Genomic DNA, 12,306 nt, shown 5'->3' on the forward strand with positions numbered 1-12,306 from the left:
GAGCCAGCCCCACGCCACTACCACTATGGCTGTCCATGATGTTTTTCCTGGAGAGACGTGGCTTATTTGCTGCGCTTCTTGACACCAGGCCATCCTCCAAAAGTCCTCGCCTCACTGTGCGTGCAGATGCACTCACACCTGCCTGCTGCCATTCCTGATCAACCTCTGCACTAGTGGTGCCCCGATCCTGCAGTTGAATCAACTTTAGGAGACGGTCCTGGCGCTTGCTGGACCTTCTTGGGCGCCATGATGCCTTTTTCACAACAATTGAACCTCTCTCCTTGAAGTTCTTGATGATCCGATAAATGGTAAATTTAGGTGCAATCTTACTGGCAGCAATATCCTGGCCTCTGAAGCCCTTTTGTGCAAAGCAATAATGACTGCACGTGTTTCCTTGCAGGTAACCATGGTTAACAGAGGAAGAACAATGATTTCAAGCACCACCCTTCTTTTAAAGCTTCCAGTCTGCTATTCTGTCTAAATCAGCATGACAGAGTGATCTCCAGACTTGTCCCCGTCAACACTCCCCCCTGTGTTAACAAGAGAATCACTGACATGATGTCAGCTGGTCCTTCTGTGGCAGGGCTGAGATGCAGTGGAAATGTTTTTTTCGGTAAATTAATGTTTATTTGTGTCATTCTCAAAACTTTTGGCCACGGCTGTAGTCAGCCGCCAGGACCTCTTGACTCCTCCTCACCTTAACGATGCACTAGGCTGCGCTGAATGAGTGCTTACTCACAGCACTCTTTGCAGGCATTCAAACAAAAATAATTAACATTCTCGCTGCAAGTCTCATAACACAGCCATGGGAATGAGTGGCCTTGTTTCTCCCAAAAAGAAATTAAATGTAATACCTGATGCAATTTTGTGACAGGCACCATTCATTGGTGTCAGTTGAGTATGGGAATAACCAAAAAATATGTATTATGACCTACATAGCCAAGAAACCAAAAAGTTGCACACATAATCCCTAAATTTAGGATTACCTTAACATTCTCTACAGGTGGTTATAGAGGTTTCTTGTGACGGACCAACCACAGGTGTCCCCATGGCATATCTGCACATGACTTTCAAAGTGTTGTAAAGATGCAATGCATTCTGAAAAGCGTTTAGTTCATCATTTTGTCTACAACAGCAGGAGTGAGACAAGGGGAGGGGGGACAGAAGCTTTTTGGTCTCCATTGATGCCCTTTGGCCATGCGAACATTTTTGTTGCTGTGGGAGCAAACTACAGTGACATACATTCTCTTCAAGCTTAGAGGCTGTTGTGTGTTTTACAGAGTGTAAAGCCATTGAATTAATTTGTGCTATTTCACATTATCTATTAGTCCCTCACAATGGGATGTTGCCACATTACAGATTTAGTTCCACTGAAAGTCTGTAGCTTAGTAAGCTAAGTTGCTATAATGTTAATATTTGGCTTCAGACATATTATCCATGTTAAAGATCTAACAACCTACCAACTTACACATTGCAGGAAGCGGTCCGTAAATATAATCCATGTTTTGACACTGTGACAGGCTATTAAAATGCGCAGCACATGGTGTTTAAGATGACTTTCGACTTGATTAAAGTCTGTTGAGCAGAAGCTATCAACTTCCTCCTGCACTGTATGGAAACATTTTCAAAATATTTTCCAGATTGAAATTAACAAATATATTGAAACTGTATACAATTTATGCATACTGTATAACAAAATATAAAAAAACATAAACATTTACAAAATAAAATCCCCGGCTCTCCAACAGTCCTTACCAAAGTAAACATTATGAGGGTATGGTTGATTATAAAAGACTCACTAGTTGTGTGCAATTTAGTTTCTTATGGTCACTTTTATTGTCTCATATTACAAATCGGTTTGCTTTTGTTAAAATCCTCATCAGTTTGTGTGGACTCTTGAGCAGCTTTTCTTAAAGGACCTCTCTCTATTTGGCTGAGTTCATCCTTCCATCAATTCTGATGGCCCATTCGCACATGGTTGTAGCCAATGGATGTGGCTACAGTCAGAGTGAAATGTGAGATCCTGTAACCTTAGTCTGGTAGGTCAGCCAACAATTTACAATTTAGCCAGGATATCCAAGTTACGTTACTGGAGGTGAAACTGACCAAGAAGGTACCTGTAATGTACAGTACTGGTTAGCTGACCACAATCTAAATATGCTTAGCAAGCGAACAAGTGAATACTGTCCAAAAACGTAACTGGTCAAATTAATATAGACAGAATTTGGTCAAAACTGTGAGGGAATATTGATGTTTAGAAATGTGGCCTGCAGACCTCCTGTGTGGCTATCACATGGCACCTGGAAATATGCCACTACTGTAAAAATGAACATGATTCAAAAATGATTAAAAAACAAACAAAAAGAGAGGGCCCTTTTGTGAAGAGATATAAATCTCCCGGGCTCAATTAACTACACTGGAAAGAGGAGTGATTGCTACCTTTGAGCACATTTTAAACAAAAAGACTTATGCAAGCCATTATATGTGTTATGGACAGGGGGACCACACTTTCCAAATTAGGCTCAACGTGACTGCAAAGCAAAAAAGATCAGTTATCAATTAAAACATCTTCAAAATTAGGACTGTGACAGCTATATCTATTGCACTTCTGTCCGTCCTTGGAGAGGGATGAGCAGAGGCTGTCACAACTTGTTAAAGCCCTATGAGACAAATTGTGATTTGTCAATATGGGATATACAAATACAATTTGATTGATTGTTTGATTATATTTCATTTTATTTCTAAAGAAAACAACAGAGAAACTCAGAATGTTTAACCAGTCAGTGTTCAGGACCTGCTCTGTTCTGATCATCTGACTGTCTAAGTGTTTCTACCGCACCACCTTCACATGGGGGGTGGAGAAGATGAAAGAAAATAGTATTTTCAGTGTCATAAGTCAGGCCCAAACATCAGGGCTGGTAAACACAACCATTATCCAGAGTAAATTGTAATGTATTCTCACTAAAATATAATACAGTTTGTACTTCTGAGAGTGCTCAGATACAATGTGACAAATGTGTGTCTCCTTTACAACATTCACACAATATTGATCATTAGTTATCCAGCTCCTCACAGAATGTAAATTCAATCACATAACGATCAAAAGCCCTGAGTCTTTTACTGCTGTGCATGGTTGTGGGATTCATCCTGCGAGCTGACGAAGAAGCAGACTTGTTTAGGAGAGGTGGGAGTGATGTGAGGATGATCTTGGTCGTTCGGGGATGAGGATGAGGAGGTAGATTCGTGGATTTCCCAGTAGTTGCCATGGAGGTCTAATGAGGAAAGAGCCGGCAGCTTGTCTCTTTGTGTAGGTTTGTTGTGCTCTGTAGGTAGAGGTGGCACACTCGAGCATTTCCTCAGACATGGCTCACTGATGAAGTCGATCATACATGTTAAGATTGAAACATCAAAGTGAATGGACTACATTTATAGAGTGCTTTTCTAATCTCAGTACTTAACCCAGGCTCTGACAAACCAGAGGTAAACCCAGTTAATACTCACTTGCTTTTAATATGGGAATAGGATTTGAAAAAACTGGTGCAACCCAGAGTTTATATATTTATTGTGATGTTATTGTCAAGTAGTTACAAGCCAGTCTTTAGTGCAATGCCCTATGACCCAATTCCCAGAGAAACTGCCACATTACCTCAGTCATATTTCTGTCTGGAAATCCTACCCTGAAAGATTCAATGTATGTTCTATTTCCTTTCATCTTTAATAACTTTATTTGCTCTATTACAACTGTGCGGGAATAAGAACACATTTTTCATCTGACGTGCAACTGTGCCCTTGGTAACAGAAATGATCTTCTATATCTGATAGATATATTGAGTCTAGCTCATTTATTACGTTTGTCTAAGCAGACATTGTGGGGGTCAATCTCACAAAAAATAAATCAAATTATATAGAGCAAATAACCTTTCATTATTTGATATTTCTTAAAAAATGTACTGTATTTTTATTAGCCCTTATCAGTGTTAGAGGGCTCTAGAGAAATAGAAGAAAACCATGATGATAAGTACATATTTAGGCCACCAAGTAGGCAGTTTACTGAGGAGTGATGGTTACAATCAGTTATTATTCTTATTATAATAATTGAGTGTTGTCCTGAATAATAATTAACTTGACCAGTTATGCTGTATTCCTTTCTATTTGTTTCAGTTTCACTCTCAGTGAGTGAGTGACTCCTGCATCAGGTGGTGTATGATGACCCGCAGAACAAAAGGGCATATTTGAACTCTGTAAATAATTTCTAACACCACACTGAGCATCTGTGTCTGCTGCCCCTCCTACTCTCCTTAATCTCCTTATACGCTTCAATGGTCCCTTTCTGACCCACAGCAGCACTTGCTGAAGCCTAAAAACATTCAAAAGAAATTAATATGATAACTGGTTGCGCTGTTCCACACGTTTTCTTAAGTTTCAGACTTTTGTGTATCACTAATACCACTGGTGCAGACTGTCTTTGTGTCTCTTAAGAAATAGTCATCTGGACAGAGGAGCGAACATTCACTGTTACAATGGATTAAAATTAACACTATCCATGTGGACGGGCTGTGGGTATCAAATAACAGCAACGTCAGCTGTTTCCTCTGTGGGGAAAAGCAACAAGCATGACCATGTTTTGGTCAGAGAGGGGGGCAGTTAAGGTATGGAGAGAAAGAGGCAAGTAGGGGTTAAGTGAATCAATGCACTGTGCACAGCTCAACAACCCAGCTGAAGTAATACAAAATTAAAAACCATATAATTGTTGTTGGCGGTAAATTAATGTATGGTAGAAGAAGGTAGAAAAACAAAATCAAGATATTGTTTTCATTTCATTTCAGTTTGTCAGCTGAGGATCATTGCTCTAGCACTGTGTTTGAAAATGACACTGTCTGGAAAATCACCTGATGGAGCGGGCTGGTTCTCCCTTCCGGGCCTGCCGGTACACATCAGCTGCCACACCAAACAGCCAGCCCACATCAGCTGGCACCTCTGGGATCCACTCCACAAACCTGCAGCAGAGCAGAAAGCCCATAATAAACAAAAGCAAGTTTAACTCATTTTCTGGAAGCTGAGATTACTGTCATTGATGAGAGCGACAGCTCACCTCTGTGCCACTGAGTAGGCTGACTGTACAGGAAGTGTGCATGGCATTAGCATGTAGGAGGCCACTTTCACTGGCAGCATCTCCGACACCTTGGCAAACAGACCAGGCTTCTCTTGGCAGGCCTCGCAGAACACTGAAGAATGAAGACAACCGCACCAGTGAAACATAAAGAATGTTGGTGCCATTATTTACACACCAATTTAAGAGGCTTGACGTAGTTTGTTATCTTCAATTGAATTGAATTTAATTAAAATGTTACTATGAACTGCAATAATTTCAAAAATAACTTCATCGATAGAAAAGCACGGCACGGCACCTTTCTTAATGTGTGTAGGCAGAATAATCTGCTCATCCAACCACCAGTGTTGTTTACGCAGGAGGTGGAGCCTCCGCAGCACCCGCTCTTTGGTTGTTTCAGTGTGCTTGCAGCAGCAATCGGAGTGGCTCTCTGGCAGGGTGAGTCCAAGGGTCGGACGCTCTAACATCAGCAGGTCTGGTACCACAAAACATGCCATTGGTGACACAGTCCAAAGGTTAAGCTGACTGTCATGGTTATTTAAGAGTCATAGTGACACATCAGCAAGTACTCACTGTTCTCTTCAAGGAAGCGAAGAGCATCCTTATAACCACTTTGACACATCTCAGCCAACACCTGTTGAGAGGAAGAAACCACATTTTAATAACAGAAGAAAAACTAAGATTAGTCTTCACTTTATTGACTTCAAGGGCTGTGGCTCAGGAGGAAGAACAGGTCAGTGGTCCATGGCCAAGACACTAAACCCCCAAATTGCAACTTACGGTTGTACCAGCAGTTTATGTATAGTGTGTGATAGAAAAAAGTCTGTGAGAAGAAGCGCTGTAAGAATGTTTGTATAAGTGTGAGTCGTTGAAAAGATTAGAAAAACAGTATATAAATACAGTCAATTGGTCACGTCACTAAATCCATGACAAGAATCATCTACATTTTTCATGTGAATTTGCTGTGTAAAAAAGGCAATAATGGAAAAACATATTAGAAAACCCCATTAAACCACAAATAACAGTTTATGGTTTACAACGTGTACAATTTAGATGAAACACACTAGTGAAAACATCACTAGAATATTTTTTTATTCAGTTTCTGCCAATAGATCCCTTTCACCTAAATCTTACACACTGAGACTTAAAGTTGCTTTTTATGTAGCTGTCGTAATTTTTACAATATACTGAACAAAATACAGTATGTTATTTAGAAACCAAATATATGAAATATACTGCATTTCAGCTCAGATTTATGGAAGATTTAAACGCACACACATAGCACAAGAGCAATTCTTCAATTCCTTAGAGAGAGATCTGACATCAACAGAGGTGTTCACAGACAATCCAAGGCCTACAGTGTTCACACCACGAGTCAAAATACTTAATTACCCTGCGTTGCAATGCACTTCAGTGCTGCATCTGCCAAGTGTGTGTGTTTGTTGTGAGAAGTCCCTCATGCCTGGGGGGTAATTCCTCCCTCTATGAATGTGGTTAGAACACAAATGCCCCCTTTAGAGATCTGTGACCTCCATTACACAATCCTAGGCTCCAGACAGCATACCACACATGTACATGTGACAGGAGTAGGTGAGTAGCAACAGCAAAGAGCTCTACCCCAACAAGGTCAAAGGTCAGATCCTTTTAAAGGTTATTCAATAATCATCACAGCCCCAGAGGGACCCAAGCAGCAGGTGAATTAGAGGCAGGAGGTATTGGTTTAATTTTTAAATATAGGTATATTACTCTGTCATGGCTAAATGGAGTGGAGGGAGATTAAGAGAAGTTAAACTAAAACAGCCATGCTACATCTAACAGGCTTTGTTGATGGTTTGTGCAGCTTTAAGCATTGACGTGTACCCCTGTGATATGTGAGAATTAACAAAGAACAACCCTGATGCTTGTGTGCAACCTACCTTGGGTTCTGGTGGAAACAGAGCTCTGCTGAGACGGTACATGTTGCCCAAATTCATTTGGATGCTGGTGTTGGTGAAGCGAAGCTCGTGGAAGCTGGTGGAGCCGTCGTGGGGACAGATATCGCTCTCGCCAGAAAATGGAGAGATGGTGATGGTGTTTTTCAGCTCCGACTGGGGCAGGTTGTCGCTGATCCCACCATCCACATACCGCTACAGACACAGAAAAGGGTAAAGAGACACTCAGCTGGTATAGAAGTATATGCTTCACTGGGACTTAGTAGAACATCTAACTCCGCCAAGCCGAACAGTCACCTTGAATTCAATCAAGCTTCACAAAATTTCACACACTCACAGATATCAGTCCACTAAATGTGACACATCCTACATTATCCCACCAAGTTTCATGAAAATCTGTTCAGTTGTTCCTGTGTAATCCCGTTTACAAACAAACACATAGTCTGTCCACCATTACTGAACAGGTCTCACTGAACACACATTGGATACTGTTATTCACGGTTGTACTGTGTTAATTGACCCAGGCGCTACACAAAGCCATATTTGTATCCACACATTTTGGTCACATATTTTGAACCATTGCATCTTTGTCCGGCAGCTCCTCTGATATGAGACATCTTTGTAAACATAAGTCACACAACACTCGGTTCCATTTCAAACTCAACCCCTGGGACACTGAAAATTAAAGAACTTAAAATGCAAAGTAGAAGGAAGTAACCTAATTCCATTTATGCAAGGTATGATTAAACAAGAGAACCATTTGTAGCCTGAATTGTTAAACAAAATGCAAGCCCAGATCAGTGAGGATGATTCACTTATCACACTGGTGTATATAAAGTACTGTGTATAAATGTATATATGTGTAAATGTGTACTTATGCATATACTGTACATCATTTTGTAAAATGTAATTTATTTAATTAACATTTGGTCAATTCTAATCACGCTGTGATATTATTGTTATATTTTCTTAAATTTTGGGCACATTTATTTCACCCAAGGATAATCCAGCAATCCTAAGAGAGGGATCCTCCTTGAACGGCACAAGCTGAGATTTCTTCAGGTTTTTCTTGCTGTCTAGGTGTGTAAAGCCCTTTGATACACAGTATATTGTTTACCTGTAGATAGCCTATCATGGATTTGTCTGCTTGACACATACCATATGTCTACGGATAATTAAAAAGAAAGGCAACACAACAGGGACATGATAACCAGAGAGACCTGCATGGTCCTAGTTTCAAGTATGTCCAGCTGAAGCAATGAAGGGCGAACGAGGAAGAGAGTGAATCTATGATTAACGTGAGGGGAGGATTTAGACATGAATGGGACTCTCCTTTACCACCAACAAATTACTGCTGCAAATGATAATGGGTGCCGTTAGAAGAGGAGGCATTTGCAGGCTCTTTAATGCTATAATTGGTGAAACTCACAGGAGATAGCAATGTTTGGTAAAACGTGCAGAAAGGTTGAGCTGATAGGACCGCATTTTAAGGTTGTTTGTATTTGTGTTAACTGATGTGATTGTAACATCACAACATCCTGAAGGGACCGAAAAGCACATTAATATATTCTTAGAAAGGATATTCACCATATTAATTGAATCTTATAATTGACTATCATTATTTATGATAATAAATAATGTTTATGATCATTATTATTATTATTATTATCACAATGTACAGGTATGTTCAGACTAAAACACCCTGTATCAATATATTTAAAGTATACCATGTAAACACTGAACATTTTCGTTGTAACTACCAAATTACCAGTTTAATTTCAATTGCTTTCAAGAAAATTTTGAGCAAACTATACAGATCCATAAAATGTTTCTGAAAGTTAAACATTTACTAACAAATTCTTAAAAATCAACATTTGATTTTAAAAACATGATCTTGCATTGGTCTGGTCTCTTCAAGAATATTTGTCCACAAGGTGTCACGGCTCAAGTTAATGCACAAAGTCAGTGAGTCACACTATCTAGGGTTATGAGTCAGCCTTCTATCTGGGCAGCAGAAAGTTCACAATGAACAGAATCCACAGACAGAATGTACAGACAGCTCTGTAACATGTAAACACTTCCACTGAATGTAGCGCTTTACAGTGCAGTTTTTACATTTACCAATTCACACACACATTCATACAGTCACAATTTGGGGTTCTGTATCTTGCCCAAGGACACTTCAGCATTCGTAATGGGGAAGACTGGGATTGAACGGCCTTCTGGCTAGAGGAAGGCCGCTGTAACCCCTAAGCCGCAGCAGTCCCAATGTACTGTGTGACTGGAAATGTACTGCCAGGGTACTGCTCCTTTGACTAAAAACCCTTATATATATATATATATATATATATATACACACACAGTTTGAATTGCAACATCCATTTATTGTTGCATTTTGAATTTGGAAACTAAAAATGTATATATACATTTCATAACATACATGTCATTAGGAGAATGACTTTTGTATCTGAATCCAAACTGAGTGATTTGGTAGCAGAAGATAAACATTGTGGAAATCACTGTCAAGAGTCCTACAGCAGCTGATAAGTTAAAGTGAAGGCAACAGTGATACAGTATCTCAGTGTTGCAGCTAAAGTGATAAACACGGTTATTTTTCCTAACATACAAGTGAATTCCTATGATTAACTGTCATGGAGAACAAAATTATCTCATAGCAATCTTGCACCTTGACCTGCATTATCTTTGTTGCATTCGGTGCAGTTGTTGCCTGTTTTCTGATTTGAATGGAATACACATAACAGGGAGGGTTTTCGCCACAGCTACAACCAGAGGCAAATCAAATGATCTTTTATCACAGAATTTGTACATCTATGAAGAGTTTCCTCTGATATATATGGCTTGTACCTGTCAATCTTTCTTCGCCACAGATACAATAAATGTTTTCTATCACATGTAATGAAACATGTACAGTTTTTCAATGTATTTCGCACATAAGTGACCCTAGTGGAAACCAAGCTCAATGTTAAGATGGCATAAAAAAGCACCTACCACTCCTCTGTAAGACGGAGGAATCAGCCCACAGTAGATTGGGATGAAACAGCTACAAATCAGTGCCTGTTGACAGAGTGCAGTGTTGAAGTACAACAAATCTCTTTCTTGAGGCTAGCAACACTCTAAGACCCTAGGCTTCTCCAGATTTGTAAGATAAACCCCAACCTGTACCTGAATGAGTTCCTCTTTGGAGCTAAACTCTGATACCACCACATTTTCTCCGTCAGACACTCTGGTCAGCGAAACACACAGCCGCCCCGAGGCCCGGACATGAGCGTCAGAGGGTAGGTCCCGAGTCAGGCCTGACTTTATCACCTTGACCAGGTTGAAGGCTGGGTGAAGGGGACCCAGGTTCCTCTTCCTGGCCTCCTTCGCTACTTCAATCACATCTTGACAGCATTTAGCTAGGAAATGGAACAGACATTAAGGTAAATGGGGAGCAACATGCTTTCTTTGAACTGCAAACAAAAACACACAGGTTCAAATGACAACCTGGAACTGGATCAATATTCACTTTAGTTACCAGGAGCCAATGACCAACAAAGACCTGGGTGAGCCCTGTTCCAGATACTAAGCCAAAGTAGTTGAGGCCGGTCTGCAGTCACAAAAGTGCCTACTGATCTCACCCCTTATGACTGCTTATTGAAGGGACAAAGCAGAAAGCTGCATCTGACTTACTAACTCCTAAGAAAGATTAGGTTCTCTAACGATCTAGTGGTACTGTGCCAATGTTTTAGATCTGAACACATACTGAACATATCTAATACCATATTTTTTTAAACAATCATTGCAGAAAAGGTGCTACTAAGTGTGGCCAAACATTCGATTTGTAGCAGTTTCGTGGAATTTGGACAGTGTTGATTAGAAGCGGCCAATGACGTCGGTGGAGATGCAAATGTGAAACCTTGTGTGAAAAGTTGAATCTTTAAAGAAAGTGGATGAATATCAGAAAATCTATATTATTGTTTGTTATGTCCACCGTTTGCCTTAATGACATCATACACTTGAGCTGCTATTATCTATCAACCCGATGACCCATTATCTCAGCATGTTTTGATAACGTGATTTCCCAATCAAGTGACTCCCTGAAAGTTCAGTGGGTCTGAGGTGACAGTCAGGACTCCCTGGTGTTTGACGTGGGTTTGGGCTTATTATTGTGTGTCTACTGAGAATTGCTGGTAATTCCTAGGATTAAGTATCATTGCCCCATTTAGAAACTGCTACTGTCCTCTGAGAACAACACAACTATTTGACAGTGCTTTCCCTGATTTACATTCTTAATAATCATGAGAATAAATGTTATCTCGTGACGCCTTTCTGAGCCTTACCCTAGGACACCAAAGAGTTAGAATTAAATTTGAATATATAAAGCTAATTCAGCAGCAGCTGATGAAGAAACCTATCAATCTCTCGGGACACTTTCACTTACTTCTGACGCCACTAAACACAAGCTATAACAGCAACACCAACACAACAACATCCACAACAAGTACAACAAGTACAATAATAGTCCCAGCGGTGTGTCTTACTTATGGATGCCTGGCTGGCGAGCACCGAGGCGGTGAGAGCGCCGGCAGAGGCTCCGTATAGCTTGGTCGCCCCTTCTATGAGGTAGGGTGCTTTCTCCAGCAAGCAACTGGCCACTCCGATGTGGTAAATCCCCAGGAAGCCGCAGCCCGCAAATGACAGGTTCCAGCCGCTGTCTAAGTCGAACATGGCGGGGCATGCCCCGGCCGCGGAGCAGTGTCTGTGCTCGGTGTCCTGACACTGTGTATGTACAGTCTGCGGGCCTGGAAGACACTGACTTTGTTTATAAAGGAACAGAGGGAGGGGGAGCCGCTGCTGGTGCGTTCAGGAGCAATCAGAACTTTCACCAACCCCATGTGAGAATGTGCTTATATTTTGATACAACTACGTCACAGAATATTAGTCTTGCCTCCACTTCAATTTTCATTGGAAAACACAAAGCCAATGACATATTGCTGAAGTCTAAGAAAACTAATATTTAAAAAATAAACTGTTATCTTACATACACTTATGGTGTTTCGTGACCTACGGTTGTTTTACAAACTAGGCTCTTTTATTCACTGTCTATGATTGATACTTTCCGGTGGCGAGGTTGTGGGTTGAGCAAAAGTCATGTGCTTGTTGGGTATATTTGCAGACAAATAGCCTATATGACCATAATCTGCACTCTTCGCACATGAGTCACATCATGAAGCTGCTTAAAGTCTCTGAATATGACTGTGGGGA

General features: G+C 40.6%; 1 protein-coding gene across 2 annotated transcripts; it reads right to left on the minus strand.

Moving 5' to 3' along the window:
* Positions 1–1,812: 1,812 nt before the first annotated feature.
* Positions 1,813–11,857, minus strand: pnpla3 (patatin-like phospholipase domain containing 3). Of its 2 annotated transcripts, none has more exons than XM_061083431.1 (9): positions 11,583–11,857; positions 10,225–10,457; positions 10,051–10,116; positions 7,027–7,236; positions 5,684–5,744; positions 5,409–5,585; positions 5,093–5,225; positions 4,890–4,997; positions 1,813–3,323 (listed from the first exon to the last, which is right to left on the minus strand). In XM_061083431.1, the coding sequence occupies exons 1-9, from the start codon at positions 11,767–11,769 to the stop codon at positions 3,176–3,178; spliced, it is 1,323 nt and encodes a 440-aa protein (XP_060939414.1). In that variant the 5' UTR covers positions 11,770–11,857; the 3' UTR covers positions 1,813–3,175. The 2 variants fall into 2 exon arrangements, with proteins under 2 accessions (XP_060939414.1, XP_060939335.1); XM_061083352.1 differs by having other exon boundaries at positions 1,813–3,370; positions 11,583–11,855.
* Positions 11,858–12,306: the final 449 nt, after the last annotated feature.

The sequence above is a fragment of the Limanda limanda genome, chromosome 1 (assembly GCF_963576545.1).
Source record: "Limanda limanda chromosome 1, fLimLim1.1, whole genome shotgun sequence".
NCBI classification, from domain to species: Eukaryota; Metazoa; Chordata; class Actinopteri; order Pleuronectiformes; family Pleuronectidae; genus Limanda; species Limanda limanda.